Below are 22,641 nucleotides of genomic sequence, written 5' to 3' on the forward strand. Positions count from 1 at the left end.
GCCTTAGCAGTGAAAACAATAACAAATTTATTATTTAATGTGAGAAGGAAATAGGATCAAAAGTCTGTTTTTGTCTATTTATCTTTTTTAGTACTGGGAGTGGTATAAACAGAAGGTGAAATTACACATTGTGCTTAAAATCTTCCTTTTGCATATACAATTCTCTTCTCAAGCATTTTTTAATAATAGGAAAAATGTATCCAAAATGTATCTCCTTTACTTTAGTCTAAGATTTTGCAGCTGTGTTGGTGATTCTAGCAGCTAAAATTATAAACTCTTTCCTTATACTACATTTTATAAATCTTATTGTTACACCCAGGCAAATGAGTTTCAAATAAAATGAGTTATATTTTTGCTTTAATTTCTATCCTGTAGCTAGGAAGATGGAAATGGATAACCAAGAATACTTGTAGTTGTGATACTAGATTTGAAATCTCTTTAATTGTCTCATTTCTGTGACACACAGAGCAATTTTTTTTTGTGAATGCCCTGATGTTATGCTTTGCACACATACAATATCTCCCAAGATAAATGTTTTTAATTACATCATCACTTAATACAGTGTTTCTATATCCAAATTACAATTGGCTAATTATATGTATCTACAGAGAGAAAGATGACTATAGAAGAAGCAGTAGCATAACACATTAAATTTTGCGTTTAATTTTTTTATTAATAATCTTAATATTGTGTCATGACAATTTTTTTTTCTGACACAGATTAAAATTGAAAAAATGAAAGCCATTTTTAATATACTCTCTCTAGCAATGGAGGGTTCTTAGGGACATCCTCCAAGCCCTAATAAGTCACAGGATGTCTAGTCCTCAGGCAGAGACGAGAAGCACATGTCTGGGGTGGATCAAGCAGAGGAGAAGCCCTGGTGTCTTTCCCACTGCTGCTCCAGCAGTTCTTTACAAGGAATTTTCACATTTGTCCTGCTTAGGATGATACTTTTTGTAATAACTGCTGACTAATGAGTGATTATTATTTGAGATCAATAGGTTATCATTGGTGGAGTGATGACTGGGAGTGACCAGTTTTGGTGTTGAGTATCCACAATCTGATCCAAAGGTGGCTGCCTTTTGAAGTGCATGATGAGAGCACAGAATATGTTTTTAACAACCCTACTTTAAATCCATTTGACTTAGAACAGTTAATGATTTTTCTGAATTTGATGAAGCAACAGAATCTTTAAAATTCAAGCATATGCAAAAAGGGATCTGAAATAATATTATTAAAATACATGAAGTCTAACCTTTTATAAAAGTAATGAAATAAATTTTCTTACCTTTCCACCCTCTATGCTGCTTTGCAATAACTAGAAAAAAAACAACCTAACAAAGGAAAACTGCACTTTAGACATTTTATATAAAAATTTACAATTTTATGTTCAGTACATGGTTTATCTAAGTAAAAACAATCCCTTCTCTCACAGATATTCCTGTATTTCAAACAGAAACTTCTTTAATTAATTCTTGTAAGTTGCTTGATGTTTAAGGTCAATGTTGTACTGTTTGCTGTGTACCCTGTCATATATGTGACTGTCATATTCCAAATATTTATGAAGGTCTTTAGTTTTTATAAGGTGTTACTTTGTAAACTTGCAATGAATTCATATGGTCCAATGCTGCCATACCATATCAGGATGTTTAAACAGAGAAACCCTTTTTCATTACTGCACACTGTCAGTGCAAGCTTTAAAGAATGTCCTGCAGTGCCAGGATGCGGCTTTTTAATTTTTTTATATACTGAGAAATTTTCACTGTGTTTAATTAGATAAAAATATTGTCAAAAGTTAATTTTCAGTGCTAAGTTGGAAATAGTTAAAAATGACCAGTGTAAAGGGGAGGGGAGACAAATGGATGCAGTTAGTTCAAATAAAGAATTTATTAAGAACAGGATTCATTTTAATCCAGACAAAAAGTGTCCACAGCACATTTCTCATTTGCTTTGTGACAGAAAAGGAAACATATACAAATATTGTATTTACTTATATGCCATACCGCTGGGTCTTACAGATCTTCCCACAGCCCCGTTCAGGTAGTGGCACGTAGGAATCCTGCAAGGCAAGTGTGTGCACACCCTGCCTGGCTGTTTGCAGGGCTGTGGGACCTCGGCCATTCCGAGGTGCTGGAATGTGACTCTCAAGGGCATCCAGTTGCTAAATTGACCGCCTGCTCCCTGGCACGTTCCTGGTCCATGCAGCCTCGTGCTCTGCTGAACATTTCCTGGTCATGCTCCACGGATTAGCACAGAGCAGAGCTCCTGAGTGGAGCCAGGAAAAGAACCCTGTCAGAATTCAGTCTGCTGTCTATCATGGACATGATTTGTTTGTGTTATTATGTAAGACATGCTTCAGAATGATGGGCTTAGCTTCTGTGGAAGCCTGTGTGGCTGAAGATTTTGAGGATTTTTCAGCTGGAATTATGTTGCCTAGCTACAATTTTAAGAAGTAAATTTTTCACTTTGAAGCACTTAATAAAAGAGACTATCTGAATTAGATGTATTAGATTTTTATTTTAAAAAACAAATGCATGACATTTAGCTTTGGATTGTTACGCCAAATTTTTATATACCCTCAAATTCAATGCCATCATCAGAGGTGTTTGCATCTCTTTAACTGATTGTTTCATTTACTGTTTAAAGATTAGGAGGGGGGGAAAATGGTAGCCACAAGAGTGGCTTCCCTCAGCTGGCTTTTTAACCTCCTGGTGCACTCTGTCCGGTCAGTGGGGAGTCAGACAGCATCCATCCAGGATGTGTCAGTTTGTAAGAGTGAAATGGGGAGCAGTGAAAAAGGTGAAGGAGAATTGAATGGGCAGGGAGCAAGCTTTTGTGAGTGACAGTCATGTGGCACTGTTGGGCCCGAACTAGTCAGAAAATAAGGGTCAAGAAACCTCATCATGCTGATTGACCACACATTATTTCAGCAGCACAAAATGCCTTTGAAGATCTGCTCCATAATGGCCTGCTTATCTGCTAGTGCTACCCATACTCATCTTTCAGTTTTAACACAGTCCTCATTCCTGCCATTCACTCTCCAAGGGGATGCTTCTGATTACTGTTGGCCTTTTGCTCTGAGCTCTTCTGTTTCCTGAAATCATTCTGTTATCATAACCTGGATATGGGGTCTGTGCTATGGGGGGATGACATTTCAAGCCTGAGAAATGGTACTTCTGTTAATATGAAATGTTGGGGGTAGGTTTTTTTTATTTTTTTGTTTGGTTTGGGTTTTTTTGTTTGTTTGTTTGTTTTGGGTTTTTTTGTTTTTGGTTTTTTTGGGGTTTTTTCTTTATTTTTTTTCTCTGGTGGTATGACAGTAGGACTAAAGTTTTTGCTTTTTTTACTTTCTTCTACTGAATCACATACTGAACACTTGGTTTACAGAGATTTCCTCTATTATTTATGTGAATGGCATCTACCAACCCCTTAAACTAATGCATGCAATGTAAATTCTATTTGCTTTATCCACTTGTTTATTATCTTGTTGTACATGGAAATTATGACAGTTTGACAGATTTCTTCTTTAGAAATCTTCAGAGGTTAGGGTTTAAGTTTTATCTTAGTTTGTGAGCTGCTTAACTCTATTTTGGGGGGATTTTTTGCTGAAAATTAATGAAAGTACTTGGAGGGACCACTGTGAAATGTTGCTTCCTTTGAAGAAGGAAATACTCTTTGAAAGAATGGACCAAAATTTGTGCTTCTAAATCTGGAAATCCTCAATTTGCTGAGTGTTGTGTAAGGGGGATGTCCAGCATGGCTAGGGAAGAGGACAGATTTATCACCCTGCTTTCTTTCCCCTGGTCCTGTAGTCCTCCCCTCACCTGAGTGCTCTCCCAGGAAGCCTGTCCATTTTGCTTATCAGGCAGAAAATTATTTCCTGGTTGGTCTGGGTTCTTTTGCATGGGTTTATTGCTGGTTCTAACCAGTTGATAAACCAATTTGGAGCTTCTGCAATACAGCAGCCAGACACAGAGTCAGGGGAGAACAGGAGGTGGGAGAGGTGGGAAGCTCTGCTGCCTGCTCTCAGCAGGAGAGGGGTGAGACTGGCACAGCCAAGGTGTTTCCCCACATCCCAGCTCCACTTCCACCTTGTTCCCTGTCCCTGCTCTCTCTGCAGAACTTTACTTGAGAAGTAGGTTTCCTTCTCCTTGGAGAGGTTCTCATTAAGCTATAGAGCTAACAGGGAACTGAAGGTGGTAGAAACATATAAAAAATTAAGAGCAAGTAAAATTAAATAAGGAAATGTCTAGCTTCAGGCAGCTGGGTTTACATGTCTTAAAAGCAAGACAACTTAGTTTTTTCTATCTTATGTAAATGTTTCTATATCTGTTCATTTATAAATAAGCATTTTAGTCCTGCAGTATTATTTACAAATGGCTTTTATAGTACAGACACAATTCATTTTAGTGAAATACTGAACAACCCATTACAAGTTGCTTCACTGTGGAAGAGAATGTACTTCATGACCAATTCTTAACTTAGATACAGCCTTCAGCTGACTGCTGAGGCTGGATTTGGTGAATCCTCTGCCTAAACTTGTCAAACAGCATTTGGATTTCTTTTGCTTTGGTCAAAAGCTGTGGCTTATGGACAGAGGCTAGTCAGTCATCACAAAAGACTTGTACTTAATTCAGTTTTTCATATAAAAAAATAAACAGCCTCTTTAATATAATGGTTTGGGTTTTTTGTTTTTGTTTTTGTTTTTTTTTTTTTATTCTACAGAGACCTAAGATTTAATAGGATTAAAGAAATCCAGCCTGGAGAGTTTAGACGGCTTAAAAACCTGAACACACTGTAAGTTCTTTTTCAACCTTAAGATCCCTTCCCTTTTGACTTAATGTGATCAATTTGGTAATGCGTCATATTTGCTCACTTTTCACAGGTAAGTAGTCTCATAAATTTGAGCTGTAGCATTTACACAGGTGGGAGAAGGGGCGTTAAGACCAAAATATTTGAAGGCAAAAACAGGTGTACGTCTATCAAAATAAAAATAAAAATAAAATACAACTATTTGCATAGTTGTATTTTATTGATATACTTCAATTGAATTTCATTAAAAATGCAGATCATTATTGTATGATTTTTTTGACATAGTGCTAAATTGCTTTGGTGGAATATCACATAATAAACCATGGAGTTACAAGAAAGCTGATCAAAGGCTCAGTTGTGCAAATGTGTTACAAAATATTTGACAAATTCTGACATACTCTGAACTTTCCTATTCTAATGTGCTTATCAGGACTGGCAGGAGTCAAATGGTTTTGTTCCTCCTGAGCTGCCTTTCATGGAGGTCTTTGTTATCATATACAATTGTGAAGAAAAGTCTTTCTAAAAGATCTTTTACTGCCAGTGATACAATTAGTATGAGTATTATCATTTTAACTTTGTATCTCCTCTATCATTCCTTCAGGCATCACTTTTAAAACAAATGCATGCATGTTTCTCTTCTTTAATATATTAGCTGGCGTGAAGAGGAATTAAGATAGACAGTAATTTTTACTTTTAAGTGTACATAACTTATGATATGTTTCATAACTTATGAAACATATTTACTTATAAGTGTACATAACACTTATAAGTTATATAAGTGTTTCCCAGAACACAAGTAGTATATGAACTGGAATACAGTAGTGATATCAGTGAACTTTGGATCACTATTTATCTGCAGACACATCATTACAAACACACTGACACGTCTTGTACTCTATATTCACACCAGAAGGAATGATAGGACTTTCCCTGACAAGTATCTTGTCCAAATCTGTGTTGCCAAAATATTCTTAGCTGTCCCTCTTTCCAGTCTCCTTTGATCATACCTCTGTTTGCAGTTGATTTCCAGTTTTGAATTACAATTTCTCCCAGATATCCAGCTCAAGTTCTAACTGTCCAAATCACTGATCTGATACCCGCAAGTCCCAAATAAGGACAGGCTACATTAAGTTTGAATTCACTTCTCTTTGTAAAACGAGTGTATGAGGGGTGAGTGCAAATCTGTGCATACAGATGTTCCTGTACAATGTAAAGGGCCCAGTACACAAAATATTGCTAAGAAACGTCTGGGAAAAGCCACTTTAATGCACCTGCTAGTGACAAATCTTTGTTTTTATCAGTTTCAAACTGATGTGTAGACTTGATGCAAAAGGTTCTTTTCGCCCCTTCCCCTACATCTCAGATACCTGTATGAAACTACATTATTCCACTTCTGGGTGGGTCTTTTTGGTTTTTGGTTGGGTTTGAGCTTTTGTTTGTTTATCTTTGTTGCTGTTTTTATGGGTTTAGGGTTATTTTTTATTTTGTTTTTTAATTCTGTCTAATTTTTTCAGGTTTTCACCTGCAAGATAGTGGTTGAGCATCTGTAAGCGCATAACCATTCTTTCTCTAACAGTTAGACTTAGGAGGAAAAGCATTTTCTGTTTAATATTATATTGTCCCTGCTTTTACACTTTTCCCTAGTGTTTCTTTATGTTAAAATAAGTCGTTGTTTATTTCTTTTTGTAGGCTTCTCAACAACAATCAAATCAAAAGAATTCCTAGTGGGGCATTTGAAGATCTTGAAAATCTGAAATATCTGTAAGTTAAATGAATGTCACTTTCTTCATCACTGTGTAAGAGCTTCTTCAGTGGGAAAGTTTTCTAATCTGAGATGGTGATTGCTAACTGATTCACTATATCAGGAGATAAACTACACAGATAAATCTGTGAAATTAATTTATGGGATGGGGCAACTGTGTTTCTCTAAGTAGTTGCTAATAAGAAACTGCTGTCTGTAGGCAATATGTTTTAAAGGACTTATTAGTTGCTGTTTATTATATGCAGCTTATAATTTAAAAAGGAATATGTTGAAAAGTGTAGGAAACCACCTCTTCAATGGTTCACTGAAATCTTCACAGAGGTACTTTATGTCTTTCGAAAAGTGGTTTAAAAGTAGCAGGTCCAAAGGTTGTGTCTGCAGCAGCTTGTGACTTACCTGAGCTTATTAACTATCCCAAAATTTTTCACTGAATTCATAAGTGAAAACTTCAGTCAAACCCAAAATACCAAAGTATGCGCATGATTTGCTGTTAGTTCTAGGTCTTCAGTCACCTTGTATATTTTAAGCCTAACTTCTCTCTTAACAAACATACCAAAGGTATTAATTATATGAATAAACAAAAGGCATCAACAATATTATTTTTGTCTGTATAATAGACTAAAGCTGCATAGTAAGCTGTCATGCATTCTCAGCTCTAGTTTCTGGAATCGATCTTATGGAGTGTCATTTAGAAAAGTTTCACTCCATTGTCTTGGAGTATTGATTGATGGTTACATGAATGACATACAGAAAGAAAAGGTCACATTGAGATTTTATTGCTTTGGGAACAATTCAGAAGCTGAATTTTCCATGCAGTTTCCAAGAATATAGCCAGAAGAGCTCTGAGGAGGTGGAAGCAGGGAGAAAATCACATAAATTTGTGAAGGCACATTACCTGTTTTTCCAAGTTGTGCTTGATTACATTTCCTGCTCTCATTTTTATGTGTATTGTATTTCAGTAATGAAATTGTTTAACCTATACACAATAGGAGGGAAAAGATTATTGAACAGACCATTGACAACGAATGATTAAAGTCCATGGTGATTATATTTCTTACAAGAAATGTTTGCATGATGGTTCTGGTAGTGTAGTACATAAGATTTTACAATGTGAAGTTTGCTAAACTTCTTTCCACAGTCAGCAGCTGTACAAAGATTTTTCTTGATTCTTAATACTTATTTGTTTTCACATGCCTGCCTTTGCCTAGCTGTAGTAAACCTGAAATAAAGCTTAACTATGTGTTCAGTTCAATGAAAGAGCTATAAAAGATAGCTGAACTCTGATTTTTTTTTGTATACATGTAGTAATGGTTGTCAGTACCTATATTGTTAAGAGGAAGATCTTATTTGCCTGTTGTTTTATGGAAAATTTAAATATAAAATTTAGTATGGTAATTTATTCAACTGCAGAGAGCTCTTTAAGCTATCCTTTGTTTTTCAAAAGTAAACTTTAAGGGTTTTTTTACCTGTTTCAATGATTGTGACAAATGTTTAAATTGTATAGCCTTAAAGTTACAAAATTTCTGCTACTGGTCAAGTTATCAAAACAGAAGACTTAAATGTAAAAAACCAATACCATTCAGCAGTGAAAGTTTCAGCTGAGTAACTGAATGCTAACTGTATTCTGTGAAATGAAAGGAACAAAACAAAACAAAGGAACAAAACAAAATTTCTTTCCAATAGGATCCACTGAAGTAGAAAGTGGGGGGAGAGATTGTACAAAAGTTAGAAATACTGCTCAGAACGTACTATATTAAAGTCAAATCACCTGGAAAAATTTAGGTTTAGTATCATCTGGTCCTGTGGATATTTGCAAACCTAACTTGTACTGTCATGTTTCATAAAACTAGATCATTAATTTAGTTTATGACTAGACTTGTTGGTGTTACGACTTCTGTTCTTATGACAACTTGTACTGGATTGCATATGGTTCTGGAAATGTATAATTCCCTGACGAATTTTAAAGAGCCTGTAATTTCTCAGTGGTCCTGACTTAGTAAAATGTGAGTATATATAAATATAAAATCTATAACAATTAGTAAACATGCATATACAAAACCAGGTAAAAATATTCACAAATTTATATTTTTATATAAAATAAAGTATAAATCAGCGTATTTATTTTTTTTAAAAAAGCCAGTCTCTGAGAGATCGAAGTTAAGACCGATTCCTGTATGACGGCTGAAGATCAGCTTTTTTTGCTTTCAAACAAAATTTTATTCAGCAGGATCTAAATCAGGATTTTCAAATGCTTTGTTGTACTTTTCCTTTCTGAAGTTGAGCTTAGAGTTTTATGAGGAGTATGTTACCGTAACTATCTGTCTGAAGAACATATTTTGACAAAGAGTAATATTTTCAATTTTCTCTGCATTGAAGGCATTCATCACTGTAAAAGTTGTTCTTTATATCATAAAAAGAAAACTGTGCACATGATTTTTAAACTGTTTTTTAGGATTTTTTATTATCTTGTTCTTTATGTATTTGAAATTCTGGCAATTATAAAAACAATTTTGTGGGGTTTTTTTTGTGCTGTTTGTGATAATAATTTGGTTTTGTATTAATATACTAAAGGTTGGAAAGAAAGAAATGTAATTTTTGTTTTGTTGTGAAACTCAGAGGGTACTTCTTTTTCTTTTTTTTCTGCTTCTCTGCTTTTCTGTCCATCTGTCTTTACTCCATATACCTTAGTCTTGGCAATAAGGCTCTTTAGTAAGCTTCCTAACCTTATAATGTTGGTGCAGGTAAATTTGTAGAAACTTGATAAGCTAATTCTTCCTAAGCCTAAAAATCAACAGTTTATTCTTCAAGAGAGAACATAGTTGGGAATTGAAGGTAAACACATTATTACCATTTCAACATGTAGAATACTAGAAGATTTGGAATCAGAAGTGGAAAAAAATGAAGGTAAGTTAAAAAAGAAAGAATTCAGGAGGAGATACGGCAAAATATATAATATAGGTTAGCTATTAAAAAAACCTTTCCAGATATAGAGAACATGTATTAGACATTTACAGAGTGGTGAACTAGAAGATAACATGAAGGAAGTGAAAGAAATAAAACTGGGGAATGAAATTAACTTTGTCAACAGCGTTGTGTGTTTGCTTGGTATGAAATGCATAGATGAGGAAACAGACATAAAAGTATTACCATAAGCATGTGGTAAATGATAATTAAGACTGTATGAGGTGTATCAGTTCCACAAATACTAGCAGGGAACATGCAAGTTTTGTTTTCTGTCTGATTAATGAAGTAGTAGTGGCAGATGATGTGTTAGAGGTTAGCCAGAATGCAGAATTTCTGACCTCACCCTTTCAGAATGAGATTAGGTCTCATTTCTTTCTGTGCCTTCTGCCACTCTTGCTGTCCTGGTCGTGCTAGTTTGTCCTCTGGGCAACTCCAGTGATTCCAGATCTCTTTTTTTTGCAATTCATGTTGCTGGTTCCACTGTCTCCTTCATGTTCCTATGTAAACCTGTCTTTGGGTGTTTATTTACTCATGAGATTTAACTCTACAATGTTAATTTTTGCTTTTTTCCCCCCTCTAGTTCCAAACAAATATATCTGGATCTTACTTTCCTTGAACCACATGATTTTTAAGATGGCCCATTAAAAAAAAAAAAAAAATGAACCCCCCAATAATATCCTCATAGGCAATCTAGCAGGCTTTTAAATTAAATTTTCTCCCAAATTTTCTGGTAACTGATCACCTATTTGTTAATTTATTAAGTGTATGATCTCTAGGAGCCTAGCCTGGGTTTCTGGAAAAAAATGTTTGTTTGTTTGTTTGTTTGTTTGTTTGTTTTCTAACATTTCTAGAAATAGGTATTAGTAATTGTCCAAAAATAATTTAATGTCTTAATAGAATATATCCCTTTTTCTTCTTAATCCACTGTTGGTTCATCTCCTATAAAATTCTAATATTCGGTTCTGTAAGAGAGCTTTTAGGTAAATTAAAAGATAAATTATTTTTTCCCTAGTTGTACTAAATTTGTTTTCTGATAATGTAACTGAGATAAGTTTTGAGAATGTTTGTTAAAATTTAGTAGTGTTTGCAAAGTTTTACTTCTATAACACTGTATATGCACAGTACCATTTTAGAGGGACAAATATTTTTTTTGTGATTCTTATTTGTACTTTATATTCTGTCATGTCTCTCTCCATTAGGCAAATAATTATATATTTTTCTTTCTGTTAATATCCTCAGTGTCAGTGAAACAGCTACATAATTAAATGGAAGTCTGGTTAATGCATTTGTCATAGAACATGAGGTAGCCCTGAGGTTGCTGGGGTTTCTCTGTGAAGGGAGGATATGGTTGAGGAGGATATGACTGAGGATGGTTGAGTTTCCTGCAGCTGAGGGTTTTCTGGTCAGAATGGAAAAAGCTCTGGTTTAAAGCTGAATCCCAAATAAAGGCTCACTGCAGTGGTTTGGTAAGAACTCCTAAAGGCTGCTCCCTTCCATGAAGTGTGGCCTGCAATACTACAGTCATTATCCCAGTCTAACTCACCTCTGATTTTCACTCTCTGCCTTCTTTTGTCTGCAGAGAGTGAATAAAAGTTATATGAATTATTGTGGTAAAACAATTTTAAAAATCTGATTAATATTTTTTGAATAAAATTGTTGAAATGCCCACAAGACATTATTAACTGAGGGTGGTTATCAAATCTGTCTAAGCCTACTTTAGTTCTCTGGTCTGACCAGAAGTTTAGTACTCAGAAATAAGAGGGATTTCCACACTGCCAAGTGGAATTAAGTGTATTAAAAAAGATAAATAACGCTTCAGCTGTTCAGTCCTTGAAATTTTCTAAGGAGTGAAAAGGTATGTTTAAAATTCTCACAGGAAAATAAGATAGGAATTGAATATCAAACAGGAAAATTAAGGAGAGAAAATTGTAGTGACTGTGATCCTCAAATGAATTGGTAAATCTGAGCCAAAACACATATTTTAATACTCATGAAATATTTTTTTTCAAATAGAATAAAAACCAGTTCCACATATAAAATCACAGTTTGCAAATAATTTTTGAAGGTTTTATAGTAATTTCACATGACAGTAGTTTTTTCCTGGTTTTGAATATTTTAAAAAAACCTCAGAAATTTTTACTTCCATGTTGCCTGTTCTTGGAAGAACTTTGCTTTTTTTATTCAGATGCATATCTACTTTAATAAAGCACCCAGGAATCTCTGTATATTAATGTGTTGGATCCTCAGCAAGCAGTGCATTGGAAAAGTTAATTAAGTCTCAAAGGAAGGATACTACTCCTTATTGCTCACCAAAGTTGTCATTAGTTGATTACCAAATACCTACAACTTCTTTCCTTGTTAGGGTCTATTGTGAAATGTTGCCCATTGGCACATCAGTATAAAAACTACCACCATCTCCAGCAGAGCCAGTATTTTTTCTGTTGCACCAAAAGGAGTTTGCAATATTTCCAGTAAGTTACTGAAAACTTTAATAATGGAAAACAAAAACCACTACTAATAAGATGCCTGCTAATAAAGTCATTTGTGGTACAAAGTCTCTTCATCCCCTTTTCATAGAAACCCATGCCTGATTAACTGAGTTACAAATAATTTGTCAAATAATTGTGAAAAAGTTCTTAACTGCAAACCTGTGCCTATCCTAACACAAAAAGTGTGACTGACACTGAGCCCCCAAAGTATTTTCATTGGCTGCCTCCATGCAGAAACTGTAGCCATCAGCTAAACTGTGATTTTTCTCCAGTACCCTTTCACTAAACCATCCTTGCTGCTAAGAGCATGATGAACATGACCACATACACTGATCCTTCCTGATTTATTTTAATGCCATAAAAAAGGTCTAGACAATACATGTGATCATACTGATACTCCGCATGTTTATTTTGTTTATATTATAGAGTATCAATGGGACCTAATGTCCATCTTCTACACAGTGATAAAACAAATATAGAGTGCTGCTTTATGGATGTGATACCAATATTCTAACTTGTATTTTTTTTGTGAATATTACAAAGGTGACACAGGCGGAGTTACAAAAATTTCTCACTTTTCTTTGTTCTCCAAGTCCAGTAAAAGAGTCACTATCCTAATTTGAATATTTGTACCAGTATTCAGATGAGATATTTTAAAGAAAACAAGAGGCCAATGGCATCCCTGGTGTGTTCTGGTAAAGACACTTCTAATGCAATTCTGTCCCATTGAGTTGAATTTATTTTGACATTTGGCCAACCAATCAAGAAAACAAGGGACAAAAATCCAGTAAGTAATACCAAGAGCACTGGGAAGCCCAAGTCCATTTGGGTATCAGCCTCAGGGCCTTCAAGGCCCCAGACTTTTGTCTTTCCTACTAGTCATTTGGGATGAAATCTCAAGGACAGAATATTTTTATGTTTTTAGTTTCTGATTTGTATTTTTTATTCTAATATGTAGTTGAAAAACTGTCTTCACGTGTCAACTTAATTCTTCTTTTCCACCTTCATGTAGCTCTTGTTTGTGTACTAATATTACTGATTGTTTCTTGTTTCAGCTATTTGTACAAGAATGAAATCCAGTCAATTGACAGGCAAGCATTTAAAGGACTTGCCTCTCTAGAACAACTGTAAGTGCCTTTTCTCTTCTGTGCTGTCATCTCCGTGGTTCCCCTTGCAGAGGAAAAGTGCACGCCTTGACCCGTACATCCTACCTGCATGCTCTGCATGTCTGCACTCCCTGGGTTGGGCAGAGAGCCCCATAATCATCTGCATGTGAAAAAACCACAGTTGATCTCTCTCAAATTCCTCATTTCTATGTTTGTCTTTCATTTGTGATTTGCATTCCTGATGTCTCTATACATTGTTACCTAGCTTTGACAAAGGAGAATTATTGTGGAAAATGTTGAAAACTAATGTATATTGCTTAGAGATAGATTCTGCTTTCATTCCTGCAGGTTTTTATATCTCAGTTCTTTTGACTGCAGCAGTTACTTTGTTTTATGCAGCATAACTAAAGCTGAATTAGCCTCTGCAAGTTCAACCCAGTTTTGTTATATTTTGAAACAAGAACAGTTCTTAAATAAAAACCATGCTATCATTTGTGTTAATCATTGCCATATACAGATGTTTAAAAAGTAAGGAAGTTCATCATTTGCAATGTAGATGTTCAGTAATACCCTCCAGAAAGATTAATTAAAATCATACTTCTTTTCCTGTATAATGAAGAATAATTTCCACTGAAAAAGAATGAAGAATGCAGTCCTAAACATGAAAAAAAACCAGTTGCATTGATTCGATTAAGGTCAACTATATTTTGTTTTATACTCACTGTGGGAGAGACATTGACTTGCTGCCGTGAGTCCAGAGAAGGGCAGAGAAGCCAGTGAAGGGGCTGGAGCACAAATCCTGTGAGGAGCAGCTGAGTGAGCTGGGGCTGTTTAGTCTGGAGAAAAGGAGACTCAGTGGAGACCTTATATCTCTCTACCACTACCCTGGAAGTAGTTTGTAGTGAGTTGGGGAGTGGTCTCTTCTCCCAGGTAACAAGTGACAAGACAAAAGGAATTTGCCTCAAGTTGTATCAGGAGAGGTTTAGATTGGATATTATGAATTGGATAAAATGAAATTTTTTTTCATGGAAAGGGTGGTAAAGAATCGAATCAGGCTGCCCAGGGAAGCAGTGGAGTCATTCTTCCTGGAAGTATTCAAGAAATGACTGGATATGGCACTTTGAGGTCATGGTTTAGTGATGAATATGATAGTGCTGCTAGGTTGATATTTAGACTTGAAAATCCTAAATGTCTTTTCTAGCCTTAACAATTTTATGATTCTGATCAGAAAGCATTGTTCTACATTCATTATGATAATGTTTAGAAAAAGGAAAATGCAATGTAGCTGTTTCACAGTTTAACTACCAAATAACAGTAGTAAACCAATGAGTTTCGCAGTGTGTAAATTGAGGGCTGAATATAAATTTTTAAACTCCTGAAAGGTATCAGTGTATTACAAGTGTTCTATATGTAGCAGTTTCCTTGTTCCTATAAACCTCTAATGGTTATTAGTAGACGCTGAGTATATATGAAATAAAATGACACTTCATAGGGGTACAAAATCATACATGCTCCTTTTAGAGTGCAATAGATGTCTTTTGAAAGAGGAGCTTCTATGTAAAACAGAAGTGTTAATTATAAAAAGTATACAAATATGTAATTTTTTTTCTTAATGCCTTTCTCCTCCTTTTACTCTAGAAATTATTACTGCACCATATTGACAGCAACTGGTAGAGTAGACAGTACTTGCATGATAATAGCAATACTTAATTTCTGTGTAGAATTTGGAATACTGAGGCCCATTTATTGAATTATTGTTTCCAAAATAATGTTCTTTCCCATGCCACAAGTCTCATATGTTGCAAGTGGCAACATTTGTCCTTTTTTCTTGTGCTCTTTTTTTCCTGTTGATCTCCGTTATTACTGAAGAACATAAATCAGTTTGAAGTATTAACACCTTCTGAATACACTTTTCCACTATGTGGCAGTTAAGCCTCTCTGCCTATCAGCTTAAGCTCAAACTTTTGGGACACCAACATTATTCAGTATGAAACTGAGATTCAAACTCATGGCTTGAGTCTCATCTCTAGCTGGGAAGTGTGGAAATGGAGCCTGGCAGAGTCACAGCTCATTGCCTGCCCATGGGCCATGGCAGCACCTGCAGCTGCTGGGGAACGGGGGGCAGGTAATTCCCCACTGCCTGCATCAGAGCTCACTGCTTTTTAGAGCTCTTCTCTCCTAAATAGAGAGCTTGCCAGGAGGGAAAATGGGAGCACATGAAGCCAGTGGCAGGCACAGAAATAAATTTAATCTCTTTGAGATTTTCAGTTTACAAGAGATTTGGCATTTATGCATCTTTGCATAAAAATATGTTCTGACTCTACAGGGTCTGTTTTATGACATTAGCTTTGGAGAAAAACTGCTGACAAGACAAAAGTTATTCTTGGCAAACAAGTTCCCAAGTGCCCTAATTTCAGTTTTGAACTGTATTGACAGTACTATGTCGATGTTTCTGCATTTGAGGTCTCTGTGGCCTCAAGTTATCAAAGACATTTTGCTACTGGTTGTGTTAACTCAGCCAAATGCTGTTCTCAGTGCTCAGCAGAGTTCTCAGAAGTACACACTGTGGACCACATTTCAGGGAAAGATTTGTTTCACAGCAATTTCTTCTACTCCAGTGAAGCAGAATTCAACTGATAGTTGCTTTTTAAAAAATACCTGAACAGCAAAGCAAACACATTTTTGCTGATTGTTGCTGTTAACAGAAACTAAATGTAGTTAGATTTAGGAGGCCTGTTGCATGTATGAGGGACAAAACCCCCCAAGTATTTACTGCAGCTGGCAGGCTCCTCCTTAAATCTCTAGAGCAGAATTCTTAGCTGCTGATGTAGTCAAAATAGCTTTTCCTTTGGAAATTTCTGCCAAGGGAATAAGAACTTTGAATCAGATCTTGAAGCCTATTTGTGCTAGGGTGAATTCTGAAGAAAAATTGGCAATTTTAGGTACTTGAACATGCTGAGCCATATATCTCTTTTGTCACCTAACTTTTCACCTGTGACTGGGCATGAGGGGAGGGAGTCAGCTGATGAAAAGTCGCTGCTTAGTACCAGTTTAGACACTGGTAAATCTGCAAGACATATGTTTGGGTCTGGCAAAGGCAGCAGAAAGCTGCAGGAAGCTTACATTTTTTCAGAGCAGCAGCCGGAAGGCAGACAGAACACGTGAAATGCAAGGAGGGCTGCCTCTGTATGCCTGGGCTTAGACAACTGCTCTGTGCCTCTGTGTGCCTGGGCTTGACACTGAATCCCACCTGAAATGTCACAAATACCCCTCTTGGGAGGTCATGAGTTTGGATCTCAAGATCTAGCGTTAAATAGAGTCCATTTCCAGATGTGTATACATGGCTTTGCTTCCAAATATCTGTCATATTTTTGAGATCTCAGCTTATGAGTTGTATATATCAGGGACAAAAAGTGTACTCTCCAGTATTTAACAGTGGGATACACAATTATTAATGTTATTATTTAAATCTGTTTACCTAATCCTAGCTATGCATTTTCTTTTAACTTTCACATTAACATACTAATTTTGTTCTTTGTAAGCTATTATTAGTTGTGATGTAGTTTATGTACACATATACATATTTAGGGGGAATTAATAGACAGAAACCTCAACTAACATAAGGTGATACGGTTTGTTATATTAAGTTGCTTTACCTCAACTCCATTTCCAGTATTTTTGAAGTGTTGCTATTTATTTTCTTTTTTTATACTACAAGTCCTGATTTTTGCATAACTCCATGTCAGAAGTTATGCACATTTAACACGTGGACTCTGTGTAAAGTTGCTGCTAAAACTATCTGTGGAAAGGAATAATGAAAGATAATTAATTAATAAACAATCAGACGAACCCAAAGTGATGGGGTCTTGAGGAATATATCCTTAATAATCTACAATAAGATCAGCTAGGGACAACAATCTGGAAACAGATACTTGTCTGGCCTTATTTTAAAAGTCTTCAGTGCGGATTCCACAATCTCCTTAAGTATCCTGTTCCAATATTTTATATCATTACCACAACATACATTTATATCTTTTTCCTAATGGTTTAAGGCTGCTACTTCTTATCCCTGAGCAGGGAAAGCTCTTTGATAAATATGGAACATATATGTTTGTTCATTCTCTTTCAAATAATCCAAAAGGCAAACATGCTGTTTAAATATTCAGAACATAGATTATACTCAGCTAATGGGTTAGTAAGTACTTCCCCAAAGATGTGATGATACTATTAGAAAAAGAACAATCGGCATATATGATAAAAATTCTCCCCAACAAAACCTACAAAGATACATAAGACATAATCCTAAATATAGTGCTGTGAAAAATTCCACTGGGACTGAATTTTACTGTAAATTTTTGTCCTGTAAGATTAATAATAAAAAAGACAATCTATGCCATGTTTATTTGATAAAATCTTAATCTTCCTCTCAAGATGTTTCACTTGGATTTTTTTTCCCTATAAGTATTTCCTTTCCTTCTGTTTAAATCTTGATAGTGAGTTTAGAATTAAGAAAGAGATGTAGGTACTTAAAAATCACTTCAGCACACTTTTTCTTTCAATTTTCATTCTGAAGGTCTTTTTAATATTTATTACATATTTATTACATATTTTTAATCTTTATTACAGTATTTTTAACATTTATTACATTTATTACATTTTTAGTGCTTTGTACTCTGAACATAAAAGATGACTATAAAGATATGACAGTGTGAGATTATTTCCTGAATATGATTACCTTTAATGTGAATTTTAAATCCAAGCAATTACCATATTAATTAAAATATCAAAATATACCTTTACAGAACTTTAATGTGGTACACAGAAGAAAATAATAGAAGTGGTAAACCTAAGTGATAAAACAGGAATAAAGTGTAGGTCATTATGCCAAGGATTTTTTATTCCTTTTATTGTAGACTTAAAATGCAATCTGGTTTCTGCATCTATTTATTTTGAATTACAAATTATTTTGGCCAGATATTTAACACCTTGTTCTATTAATAAGTTACGTGATAGGTTGCTCAGGACTTTCTTAGGTCTAATAATTTAAAGGTCTGCAAAACCCACTTAACTTGTGTAGCCCAGTTACTATGAAGCAATTAAGAGTATTTTATAGCTGGATTTCATGATTTGATTTTTTTGAGCTGCCTTAGACAAAGTGGTGTCTGATGAGGTAAATTTAACTGTTCTTTAGCACCTGAATTATTGTGTTCATATCTGCAGTGATGTGGGCTTGTAAACAAGGCAAGGTTTATAGCAAGAATATATTTTTTAATTTGTTTGGAAAAATAAGGTGACTTCTCAGGTACATATTGATTACCTCTGTAATTCTAATAGTCCTGAGTACTAAACAGCCATTATGGTTGTTTCAAGATTTGCAATGTGCAATATGCTACTTAGAATACCTCTCTCAGGTGATTTTTCTCTCTTTCTAATTTCACCCTGATTTGTGGCCCTGAAGAAGGTGTTGTGTGCCTCAATGTGTCTGCTTTTACCAATGTTTGTTCAAATAAGAGGTGCCTACAAACCTTGCCTTGTCAATACTAAAGAAGTAAGAGAGATTAATTTTTTTGGAATATAAAGAGATGTGTTTGCAAGGTGCTCACAAGGCATAAAAATGCAAGTAGAATTAAGAAAGCTACAAAGGAAAAAATCACTGCTGCCTGCAAAAGAGGTAGTCTTTGTAACTTTTTTCAGAATGAAAGCTGCTTCAGAGGTAACAAACCCTATAGTTGTGCCTGGTTTTTCCCTTCATCTTCCTTTGCAGTGATCCCCACCTTGCCTTGCCCCACTCCCATATGCTGATCCTGAAAGGGGGATGAGCAGAGCCCTGGCTCCTGCCAAGCTGTGCCTGCCCATCTCATGGCTGGGTCATGCCCAGTCCTTGTCCTGCCAGTCCTTCCTCACTCTGAGGTCTCTCTTCTCTCTACTGGCAAATCGAATGAACCTTTCTGGAAATATCTGCCTTTGAGATCTGATTTAGAAGAAATAGCCATGTATTTTGAACGGGGAGATGAAAACTGGAAGTCACAACAAGGTGATGCAGTCCTTGATTCTTCATGCTAACAAGACCATGCTCTATGCTCAGTGTTTGCTGTGGCCAGGCATTGCACTGGCAGTAGGCAGGCTTGACACTCTGATGTGCTTGATCACGCCCGTGCTGATTTATTGGCTTTTTCCATGGTCCCCATTCACCGCTCCTTGGCACCGCTCGCTGGCTCGCGCTTGTCCTGGGAGGCTGCCAGGCATGTGCCTGGCTTCCCTCTGCACGCGCCTTCCAGGGATCCCTGCAAGGCCTTGGCTGGAATCACCACTTCTTCCCGCTTCTCTCTCTGCCCAGCCACCATCTGGCTCAGCTCAGGCCAATCCCCTGGTCCTTGTCCTGTTCATGCTGAGGGGTTGATGTTTCAGGAGATACTGAGCTCTGAGTTGTTCTCACTGTTTTTAAATAATAGGCTTTTTTGTTCTTCAGACCACAGTGATTTCTTGATATGCACATTCTCCAGAGGTTCCTGAGTTTGTCTGAGGTCAAATAGGAAACTTAAAGAGTTTAAAGAGTATAAAGATATAATCAGGATCCAAAGTCTATAAATCATTTTCACAGTTTCTTGTGCCAGTGTTATCTATTACATTTGTTTTCTCATCTGCAAGGTTAAGGAGTATCTCCGAAAAACAGTGGATCCTGTCTTTGCAGTCCATTTTCACAATACTTACAGATAAATAGTCTGGCTAATTGTCTTGTTAACTTTTTCAACTTTACAGCATTAACAGCTGTGTAGATTTATTGTTGTATAATGCTAATAGCTTGTATAAGCATCAAGAGAGCATCAAACAGCACCAATTGCTAGGAAGCCCTTTGTCTAAAGTCAAATTATTTAAGCTTGGGTTTATATTACAAATTTGGTTTTGAGAGTATTCACAGCTTTAAATGCCAATGTTCATGGACTACAGAAGGTTATTTCTCAGCATCTTTTGAAATTTTCACTCATGGAAATCCTGTCACAGAAATGAAAGCATTTGCTCACAGAAAATGTAATTGTGCTGGAAACTGTAAATGTTTTCTAAATAACCTCTAACATTTTTCCTAGGAAAAATTCATTAAGTTATTCCAAGCATACATACAATGAATATAATTTTAGCAAAACAGTTTTCAAAGTATTTTCTTTAAAATAAAAAAAAATAAAAAATAAAAGGGGTTTTTTGCTCATTTGGGGTTTTTTGCTCATATATGTACACACACACACGCACACTCAGTGTAGTGATCTGCAAACCCTTCGTTTGTCATGTCTTTTATTTCTCAGATTCAAGTTTTAGATTCAGATGGTAACAAAAAAGCTGCTACATCACTATGGCCATTTATATCTGTAAAGAGTATGGAAACAATAAATTCTTTAAAATATTTCACCAGTTAAGAAAATTGTTTCAGTATTTTTCTTTTTGTTTAACATATTTTCAGGTATCTGCACTTTAATCAAATAGAAACGTTGGAACCTGAATCCTTTACTCATCTTCCAAAACTTGAAAGGCTGTAAGTTTGTTTTTCTTGGGGTAAGATTCAGAAGACAGCTTGCTTCCTTGTTTGAATTAAATCAAGCGTTTGAAACAAAAAATAATGTTTTTATCATTGCCACAGATTGTTTTTAATCCATTTTTTTTTTAGTGAAACTACTACATAGTCTTTCCAAGAACATTTGGTGAGGCTGACCTTGGAGGCATGCAGAAGTGAGCATTGCCTGTGGTTTATTTTTCTTTTGCAAAACTATTTCCCAAAGATCTGTGATCAATGTTTGGCCTAAAATAAATGTTATGAATGAAGAACTAGATAATTTTTTAGGACCTTTTTTTGTTTTTTAATTTCTAATTTGAATGCTTATGAACTCACTTCCTTGTAGTTACTTATGACTTCTTTATCACCCCATGGACATACCCAAGTACATCTTGGAGGCCACGTAAAAAATCACAGACAGTGAGTTGCTGAACAGGCTTAATTTTTTTTTCTTAAATTTTCTTAGATTACTTTCTCTTGAAAACCTTCCAGAAGTATGTAAATGAAATTAATGCATCACATAATCTGAATTATTACATGCATATTTCTGTGTTTTAACAGGTTTTTGCATAACAACAGAATAGCTCATTTGATTCCTGGAACATTTAGTAATTTAGAATCTATGAAGAGACTGTAAGTAAATTGAATTATGGAATTAATGAAATATTAATTAACCCAATTAGACTATATCTTCTCTTGCAATATTTATCTTCCTTGCAAATGCCTTTTATGGTGTAATTATTTTAAATATTGAATGGTTTTTTCCTTAACTGTGCTCCAGTTGTTTATGTGCATAGATTGAGAACATTGTTTTATATCTATTTTCTTTAGTTACTGACTAAAGTTTATTTCCTATATTAGATTTGTTTGTAATAACCAAGTAAGCATCACCTGTACTGCATGTTGGGCTGTTGTCTGTATTCACAGATAAAGGCACTGCTCCATTTACAGAACCATGTTGGTCCTAGCAGAATGGCTGAGGCTTGCTAACAGAGCTGTGGCTGCTCCTTGTTTTGTGCAGGCGTTTGGACTCCAACGCTCTTCACTGCGACTGTGAAATCCTGTGGCTGGCGGAGCTGCTGAAGACGTACGCGGAGTCTGGTAATGCTCAAGCAGCAGCTACCTGTGAGTATCCACGGAGGATCCAGGGAAGATCAGTGGCCACCATAACACCAGAAGAACTGAACTGTGGTGAGTGTGCCACTTCCTGATGGATTGTTTAATAGGTTGCATATACCCAAGCTGTACTTTTTGGGGAAGTTAGAATTATTTGTTCTGTTTTTTTAACACTGACCACCTCTGGTTAATATTGGTTATTCCTGGAAATCTGTGTTCCTTTTCTAGTTTTGTGTCTTCTGACTGAATTGATTGCTTTTACCCTTCAGCCTGTCTTGAATGAAACAAATATAACCATGTTTGAAATTTCTCCTTGAAGAACTAGAGGTGATTATCCTGAAGGGGTTTATCATTCCCTTTTATATTTCAGTTCTGATCATAACAGAATTGTCAGCTAGGGTCGATGGTGTTAATATTATTTGGTGTTGTTTATTCTCTTCTATATAAGGGAAAGGAAAGAAAGGTGCTTTACTGAATTGTTCCTGATGACACAGTTCTCGCCTTAAAATTTTTTGTTGATGTAGGAATTGGGGTTGAACCACTGAATTATTTTTGACCCATCTGTAATTACAAGAAGTGCCCCACACAGGCACTGAAATCCTCTGCCACTGAGGATTAATGGACAAGCATCTTTGTAATCCTTCTGTCTGTATTCCTTCATCCTAGGGGTGCAAAAATTTGGCCCGATGGGCACCCTGGGACTTGGCCCAGCACGTCTTGTGTTCTGAAATCAAAATGCAGATTTCTCATCAAACTATGGGCATTTGCCTGCCCACCTACTTATTGAAGTAAATAAGTATAAATATAAATATAATAAGTCCAAAATAAGAAAATTGTCATTTTTGGTTA

The 22,641-nt window shown here is 35.7% G+C and overlaps 1 protein-coding gene across 1 annotated transcript in view; it reads left to right on the forward strand.

The window, feature by feature from the left end:
- PXDN (peroxidasin) overlaps positions 1–22,641 on the forward strand; it is an 81,711-nt gene that overhangs the window by 20,225 nt on the left and 38,845 nt on the right. Inside the window, exons 2-7 of the mRNA XM_058835544.1 lie at positions 4,726–4,797; positions 6,502–6,573; positions 13,083–13,154; positions 20,587–20,658; positions 21,238–21,309; positions 21,698–21,867. Of these exons, the coding sequence (XP_058691527.1) occupies positions 4,726–4,797; positions 6,502–6,573; positions 13,083–13,154; positions 20,587–20,658; positions 21,238–21,309; positions 21,698–21,867 (530 nt within the window). The remainder of the gene's footprint in view (positions 1–4,725; positions 4,798–6,501; positions 6,574–13,082; positions 13,155–20,586; positions 20,659–21,237; positions 21,310–21,697; positions 21,868–22,641) is intronic.

This window comes from Poecile atricapillus, chromosome 3 (assembly GCF_030490865.1).
Source record: "Poecile atricapillus isolate bPoeAtr1 chromosome 3, bPoeAtr1.hap1, whole genome shotgun sequence".
Lineage (NCBI taxonomy): Eukaryota > Metazoa > Chordata > Aves > Passeriformes > Paridae > Poecile > Poecile atricapillus.